Genomic DNA, 8,563 nt, shown 5'->3' with positions numbered 1-8,563 from the left:
CCACTAGCTTCCTAACTTCAGTATCACACGCTAAGAACATAACTACAGCTTCTTGCCCCTTTTCTGAAAAGGCAAGGTTATTTTTGAGGAATGCGATTTCAGTCACAGAAGCAGGAGAGATGGTTCTGACTTGGTAATACCCGGAGGAGAGGCAGCCACTGGGGTATGGAGAGCCACCTTTGCTCTCCCTTCCAAATAACGGTCCAGTCACCATCTTTTCCTCCTCTGAGAGGATGAGGGCGGCACTGAAAGCACCACCCGTGCGATATAAACGGCCGCCTTCCCCTCCATTGCCCTAAACAGAGAGACGAAGCTCTCTCTGCTGCCTAACGCCTTCAGGCTACTGCCGCGGGGCAGGGAACCAGCGGCCGCCGAAGTCTCGCGAGAAGCCGCCCAACGGCCGCCGCAGCGGCCGTTGGGCGGCTTCTCGCGAGACTTCGGCGGCAGCCAGCAGCGGTGCTGCCGCCACCATGGAGCAGCCGCTGCGGAGCCCAGCGGGGCTGTCCGCCATCCTGGCGGTGAGGACGGGGCCGGAGCCGGGCTGGCTGGCTGCCTGCCCGGCCGCCCGGGGAGGGGGGGGAAGAGGCACCGGCCGCCGAGTGAGCCTGCCCTCCTCTGGGGGCGAGCGGGGGGGAAGCCTGCGCAGGGGTGCTGGCACCTGCCCCAGCTTGGCATGGGGCGGGCTGGTGAGCGCGGTCCGTGAGTGAAATCAGTTGTTGTTCGGTGCGGGAGAAGGAAGGCTGCTCGCCTTAGCTGCCTGGTGGCACTCTTTCTCCTACCATAGCCTAATCTCCTTTCATTTTATCCGTAGAAGACGGACTGGTCCGAGCCCTGGCTGGTGGGGCTGGCGGTTTTTCACGTCCTCTGCTTCCTCCTAACGTGCATTTCTTTCCAGCACTACCGGGTGCAAATAGGCCACTTCCTCTGCATGGGTGAGTCGTGTATTCATGCTTCCGTGAACTGGCATTCGGGTGATAAAGGGCATGTGCATGGTTTAAGCTGCTAATGCTGTCAAATAGCTTCTTTTGATCTCTCAGTGATAACTGTTTTCTTCATGTACTTGCACAGCGCAACATTTTCTACTTTGCAACAGATAAAGTGCGTGCAAATTAGTATTTTTTTAGTAATGCAGGTGTCTATACGTGATAAACTGATGTAGAAGCTGCTATGACCTATAAATACGTATTTATTTAGTTTTCAAGACTGTATGAAGTAGTGATGTAAAATTCTGGCCTTAGTGAGGATCTGGGATAAGTAAGATTTCAACATGGTAAACGCTGCGTGTATCACAGCTTCCCAAGAAATTGTTGTTGTGCTGGAGGAGCAGAAACGAAATCGGCTGAGAGCCAGCACTTGCTTTCTGCTCTGCCTTTTTTTAATGCTGCAGTGCAGTGAATATGGTCAGCTTTCAGCTGGATTCATTTCTGGAGCAGGTTCACCGTGTGCCCTACCGACAGCTGTGATAATGGCATGAGGAAGAGCAAGACTGGTTCAGTACACTGCAGTACCAGCTTGTTATCTCAGGATTTATCAGACTTCTGCCTGAGAATCCACAGTAGCCTTGCCTAGCCAAAGCTGTGTCTTTATAGCTGACTGGATGAAGATCTAGTAGCTTTACAGAGGGTATTTGGTTTAATTGAGACGGCATGGATTTCTGTTAGATCCATGTATTATGTATGAGCAGTACCTTGGTTCTAGCTATGGGTTGGATCTTCTGGTGGGTTGGGGTTTTTTACACCTCAGTTTTGTCATGATTGCAGGAAGAATGAGCAATTGAAAGAGATTTGCAGGCAAAAAGCCACTTGAAGACTATGTTGACTTTTAAAAATACCGTTTAGTTAAATAGTCAAGTTGGGAGAGGAAGCATAGCTTCCTCAAAATTGCGGATAACTTAGCTCAGCTAAAGCTAAGGTTTCAATAACATCAAGTACCCCCAAAAAGGCATCTAGAAACCTTAGTAATTTCTATACATCCACTTGTAACTGCAGTGTTTAAATTGTTCTACAGAGGGCAAAATAACAATGCCCTGTTTATGACACATTAGGCCCGAAAGTTCCCTATAGGAATACAGCCTTTTCTTTCTTAAATTTAATATTAGACATTCAGAATTTGCAATGACATGCTGTTTACTTTAGACTCTATCTAAAGTATTCCTGGTGTTACTAACACTAGTTTGAGTGCCCAAGGTCTTAGTGCATTGGAAAATGCAGTGGAACTGATCATTGATGGCTTTTTAACCCAGATACGATGTAAACTTGCTGTTAAGAAGAGTGCATAAAAATAACCCTATTGAGTCCAAGTCTTGTTTGTATGGGAAAAACTGAAGCACTTTTGATATGTCTGCAATATAAATAATTTTGTATTGTAAACAGTCAGAAATAACTGAGGAAATTAGGAAATTATCACATTGGTTTACCTTGGCAGCTGAGCAGCTATAGGTATGTTTATACTGTGCAGCAGCAAGCAGAGATAATCCAGATGATGGCAAAACAAGATAGCGCTCCTTCATATCACCAAACTCGCTAATTAGTTGCTTTGTGCAGGTCATCTTTAGCACTGAATCTGGTCTTTTTGTTTCTTAAAATTTTGTAGTTGTATTGCTTTTCTGTTAAACATGTGATTGCACTGAATTTTCTTACTGTCTTGATGGCTTCATATTGCATGCAATTGTTGAGTAAGAATATGCTAGTTTTCATCTGACTGCAGCAGACTACTCTGCTATACACCTATTCAAACAAAGTTTGTATTTTACCAAAATGCTTGTATATAATTAGTACCCTAATTTCAGGTAGTAATGTTAGCTATAGTAGTGTGACACCATAACATCCAAAATGATAACTTAATTCCATACCAGTTCTGGGGAGTGCTGGCATTTCTTTTTACAGACATAACTTAGAAGCAGTCACCAAGACGACTGTTGGAAAAAATACTGATTTTTTTTTAATTATTAATATTTTTTATTCATTTGTATGCTGAGCTCTTTCTGTAAGCTCAGATGAGTAGGATTTTATGTTTGTTTGTAATATAGTGGGTATGTTTTGTGATCGCTTTATACTTCTTAGTAACTATATGGGACATTTAAAGCAGAATTGGTTTTGTGCAATTAAAAATTAAATGTGTAATTTCACCTTCTGAGGATCAAGGAATTCTAATGTCTGGTATGTATACATCTTTAGTATACGTGGCAGAACTGATGGCAGTTTATTTTTAAAGAAATACTGAATCTAATATTTTTCTTTTGTTGTACAGTGGGCTTAGTGTACTGCGCTGAATATATAAATGAATTAGCAGCCATGAATTGGAGGTAAATGTTTTCACTTTCATTTTCGCACTTAGATAAATGTTCTTCTAAAACTGTTCTTTTTTTTTAATATCATTCCCAGAAAGCATTAATTTAGAGATTCACTCATGCCTCACCAGGAGAATGTGATGGCAGAGGATCTGTTGCATTGTTTAATATAAAACTTTTGAACAAAACCGTACAGTACAACATAGTTATCACTTAGCTTATAAGAGAAGGTAATTTTTAATAGCTATCATGTATTTATTGTACTGCTTAAAATCTGTGCTTTTATGGATGGTTGTAAACTAGCTAGTCAGAGAACTAAGAGAAAAGCAGAGTGGGATTGTTAAGGGGAAGAGGATATGAGCTTTGATGTTTGGGGTTTTTTGTTGTTTTTGTTGGGTTTTCTTTGGTAGCTATTCATGTTTAATAAGCTGAAGTTAATTACCACTTCTCAAAAATTTTATATACTATTTTATATACTTATTTATATACATAAAAACATTAAAATTTGCCTGTTTTACTAAGTCTGTGTACCAGAATTAAACTGATGGCTCATTTTCATAAGCAGCAAACTAACCTTTCCTTGATGTAACTGAAAATTACGTCTTTAACACTACTTTATGCAGATATCTAATTGTAAGTCTTTATGTTCCATTTCAGGCATACACGACCTAAATTACAGCTTTGCTATGTTTATTATTTCTGTTATCATTTCTAATACAAGTAACCAAAATACTTAAGAAAGTCATTTCAGACACTTCAGGATAAGCATAATTTCTGATGCAGAAATGTATGTACTGTTGTAGTCACATTAGTAAATTACTTAATCTATGGTTGTTTTATTTTAGGTTTTGTGCAGTAAAACCTTAAAGAAAAGAAAGACTGGTATTGTAGTAAATATTCATAACTGATAAGATATTGACTTTCTCTTTCTTCCGACTTAATACAGTAGAATGCTGGACTATGCTTGGGGATCCCAAGAAGCAGGATAATGTGTACAATGTCCATGTTGAATAGTTACTGTGAAAGTATAATGTTATATCAACTACACTGAATAAAGCTTCCTCTTTTAAAATTTTTTCTTTATTTCTTTCAGGCTGTTTTCTAAATACCAATACTTTGATTCAAGAGGAATGTTTATTTCGCTAATATTTTCAGCACCTCTGCTGGTGAATACTATTATAATTGTGGTATGTATAATTGTGGTATGTATGTGTTAATTTATATGGATGCTTTCATTAAATTGATAAGTAAATGTTATGTAGATTAGTTTAAATTTAATAATTTACTTACTTTTCAGGTCACCTGGGTTTACAGAACTTTGAATGTGATGACTGAACTGAAGACACTACAGCAGAAAATGAAAGCAGCAAAAGAGAAAAAGAAGTGAAAGCACCTAACACTAATTTTTTTTTTAATTGTAGTAATACTTGTCCAGTTAATCGGTCCTTCTGTATGTTTATCCAGAAACAGCAATGTTTTTGTGTCTCATGTCAAGAGGACTTCGCAACATGTGGCCATGGACAATGAGGTGAAAGCAGGTATCTAACAATACATCTGAATTGGCCATAAAATTGAGAAACCCAGTCTTAACAGGTCTTTCTGCCTTTCAAAGTAACATAGTTTTCACCATGACCAAGGCTATTAGTATTGGTGAGACACACAATCTTCCAGTTGGTTTCCATTTGCCTATGTATTTTTTTAACTATGTCTTAACTGTGTGTTTATTAAGTATCCGGTCTTCTGCTGCTTAAATGAATTAGAGCTGTGTTGTGAATTCCAGTAAATGAGGGATTGTATTCAGAATACTTCAGGAATCCATGCTTCTATGAAGCGTTAAACTTCTTTATAAATCAAGTTTCATAATTCCTATGTTTATTGTGTGCCAGTAGTATTTTATAAATAAAATTATCTGCTGTATCTTAAATGGAGTTAATTTGAATTAATTTTTAATAAGATTTTTTTTCCTCAAAAACTACCAATTTGGTAAAATCTTGTATTTCATTTGTGTAATTCAAAACAATATCTGCATTTTTTTCAGTTTACATTTCATGATTTTAATGCCATTAGATAAATATCTTTTCATAAAACTGAATGTAATTTTGATAGTATTTTTTTGCTTATTTGTAGAACAGAAGGGAAGGGGAGAAGCTTTAGAATGTTCTATGCTATTTTGTTCCTATTTTTTTAGATTACTTTTTTATGCTTTGCTTTTTCTTAATAAATAACTGGAAATGAAAAATTGACTCTGGTAAAAATGAAGAAGACTTCAGTTTTGCTCAGAGTAACCTGTTTTTATTAGATTAAGGAAATTTGGGGGGGGAAATGAACACAATGGAAGACTGTCCATACGTGTTTAGTAGAAGTTTTATCTAGAAGCAGTTAAACCTTTGTATGGGACCTAAGCTCCTGTCTAAAATAGCTGTCATATAAGACCTAGGAAAGATGATCTACAAAATTGAACTTAGACTAATGTGAAGAACAGTTGGGAACAAAAACGCAGGACACTAGTATGTTTTTAAGCTTGCATGTATTTGTGAAGTTAACTTTAAAAACTTGAATAATCTTCGTAAGAGTAGAAATACAGATCTGAGGGAGATAAGTAGGTGAATATGCATACACAGTTTGTGAGTCTCCTAGTTAGGGAGAGAGTGAGACTGTTTCTGGATGGCTTCACAGCATTGTGGAAGGGCAGTGCAGTGTTAGTCTGGGATCCGTTTCTTTACCTTCCCTGTGGATTAATTTAGCATGGCTCTCCACTCATTGCTCTGTCAAGAATTACAGACAGCTAGGCAAACTAAATAGATGCGGCCTTGCTATGTTGTCCCATAATCATCCATTCTGTTGCGACTCTTGATGCAATCTTGGGTAGCGTCAACTGTCACTTCTCCATGAAAACATCTCTAGTGGTCTGGTAGATAGCATGTGCCTTTTGGGAACAGTACCTGTTCTGAAGGAGTGAATAGAATCTACCCAGATTGCTGCAAGATAGGTTGTGGCAGCTGTCTTTAGGACCAAGGAGCAGTCCTTTGATTTTATATAGATAGATATAGTCCTTCCAGGCTAGTTTAGAGAAGTTCAGCTTTGCTTTTACGATTTGATGGTGAAAGATGTGCCGTTTTCATATATGTCCCTAAGCATGACCACAGAAATGTTGTGCTTTTGACTTTCCTCTTGTGAACTGTTCTGCAGCAATATCAATGCACAGTTGTTCTAGTATCACACACTTAAAGCTGTAGTACCTTGTCAAACTGAGATGCCACCTGTTATCAATAGCCTTTGGCTTCACAGTATGTATGAATTTGATTCACAGTAAATGAGGTGGTTCAGAGCAACTAAGCAGCAAGTCTTTTGCAGTGGAAAACAATGTGCCTTATTTAGTACATCCAAGGTAAACTTTCCCCAAATAGTTCAGTATTTGGTCTTCTTTCTTGTGTGTGAGGTTGGGGGAAAAAATGAAAATTCCCTCTTCTGTAAGTATGTGGAACTGGTGAGATACAGCCATTAGAACTGTCCTGTCTAGCATAACATAGACAAGATAACAGAAATTACTTTTTCTGTATTGCCCAATTTTCTGTTACTCTTGTTTGGCACAAGATTTATTAGAGACATCCTCTCTACCTTTGGGGATCCCGAGTGAAATAAAAAGATCTTGTGCTTGCTTAAATTCTTTCCTCTTCCTCTCAGTGTAGTTGACCTTTCAAAGTAATTTTGCACTTTCATATAAGATACCAGGGCATTACAGCCCTTTAACAAAGTTGAACAACAAAGAACCCTAGAGTGTGAGTGGCAGGCACTTTAATTAGCAAGTAAAAATCCATTTAGGCTGTATATTATCTGTTGATTTTTTTTTTTTTGATACCACTGACATAATGTGATAGTTAGTAGGCGGATAATATTTGGTTTAGAAAGTATCAACATGATGGGGGGATTTTTTGTCTTCTAAAAGTATTGCTGAGTGAAAGTATAAACAGCTCCAAATTCCAAAATTATATCAGTATTTTTTTGAAGGACAAACATCTCAGAATGTACCCTTCAAAACTGTAAGTTTGGTGTTTTTAAACCTTCCCTGACTACTGAAACTATAATAAGTAAATGTAACAGTTATAGAAGATACATTTTCACAAACACAAAAATGTGGTTTCCATATGTATGTTTGTCAGAAAATTATTCCCATTTTCTACATTTCAGCAAGACTCAAATTTTTATCTGACTTGTCCTCTAGCTAACCCTGCCTAAGAAACACTAAGTTTAAAAAAAAAAAAAAATTAGGTGTCCTTAGCCATAAGAGAAACCCTCAGAATTAAGTAAAGCGTGGCTTTTCTTCATTATGTGACTGGATTTATGAAGTGATATAATATAAGGGCCTACTTGCTGGCAAACCAAAATAATTACATCAGGAATTGAGAGACTGTTTTGCCTATTTAGAATTTTGTATGTATAAGTGAATGAGAGCCAAATGTTTAAGGCTGGTGGAATACCTTTGCTTTTAATTGGGAGATCGGAATTTAGGTTCCTTGTGAAAGAGCCTGTTTATTACAGTTTGGAACACACATGCAAAAAAGCTGGTAGCTGTTCAGTTGGATCCTTTGGACAGTAAGACGAGATGTAGGTGATTTGTTACTGGTTCTGTGTATCTCACAGGCAGTGACTCAAATCTTCAGCCTTCCTTAACATGTCTTTCCACAACAGCACATGGTGTCAGCCAGTGTGGAAAAACATTAAAAGGGAGAAAGTAATATTAACCTGGCAACTTTACCATAGTAGAAAGTAGCTTTGTTGCATATAAATCTGTGGAAAAGATAGATTAGCAGAATTTAGTTGGCAAACTTCCTAGATTTGAAGTTGGACTTGTTCCCTACAGAAAAGTAATAACTGAGATGAGTTTCCAAGAATGAGAACCTAGAATTCTCTCTTTTTCCACATCCAGTGGAATGCCATATCCCTAGCATGGAATGTATTTTCACCTCTTTTTGGTCTAATGAATCTCATTATTCTAGAAAAAATGGAACAGATCCAATAAGGGAATTTGAATGTCTGTTCCTCAGGAGTATTTTCTAGCTTAGTAGATATGTGTTTTGGATATCCCCATCTCCCATAAAAAAACGCCTATCTCTCAAAAGGCACAGAAGGACCGTAAATAGAGGTCTGCATCCTTGTGTGTATTCTAAATAGAGAACTTTGAAGGACAGTCTCACTACTTTTCATCACCTGGGTCTTAAAAGAAGGGATCTGGTCTAGAAAGGCTATGTTAGATGGTGACCTGCTGTGGCTGTG

The 8,563-nt window shown here is 38.2% G+C and overlaps 1 protein-coding gene across 1 annotated transcript; it reads left to right on the top strand.

Moving 5' to 3' along the window:
• Positions 1-464: 464 nt before the first annotated feature.
• TMEM18 (transmembrane protein 18) lies at positions 465-5,227 on the top strand. Its single transcript, XM_059835618.1, has 5 exons — positions 465-518; positions 812-932; positions 3,250-3,304; positions 4,383-4,476; positions 4,587-5,227. Exons 1-5 carry the CDS (start codon positions 471-473, stop codon positions 4,674-4,676), a joined length of 408 nt encoding a protein of 135 aa, XP_059691601.1. The 5' UTR covers positions 465-470; the 3' UTR covers positions 4,677-5,227.
• The last annotated feature ends 3,336 nt before the right edge of the window (positions 5,228-8,563 follow it).

This window comes from Gavia stellata, chromosome 2, assembly GCF_030936135.1.
Source record: "Gavia stellata isolate bGavSte3 chromosome 2, bGavSte3.hap2, whole genome shotgun sequence".
Classification (NCBI taxonomy): domain Eukaryota; kingdom Metazoa; phylum Chordata; class Aves; order Gaviiformes; family Gaviidae; genus Gavia; species Gavia stellata.
The sequence above is the reverse complement of the archived record's forward strand: the minus strand, read 5'-3'. Positions and strand labels throughout refer to the sequence as shown.

Coding starts and splice junctions, on each gene's coding strand:
- TMEM18 (XM_059835618.1), top strand. CDS start 471: ATGGAGCAGCCGCTGCGGAGCCCAGCGGGGCTGTCCGCCATCCTGGCG. Junction 519..811: donor GGCTGTCCGCCATCCTGGCG/GTGAGGACGGGG, acceptor TTTTATCCGTAG/AAGACGGACTGGTCCGAGCC. Junction 3,305..4,382: donor TTAGCAGCCATGAATTGGAG/GTAAATGTTTTC, acceptor TATTTCTTTCAG/GCTGTTTTCTAAATACCAAT.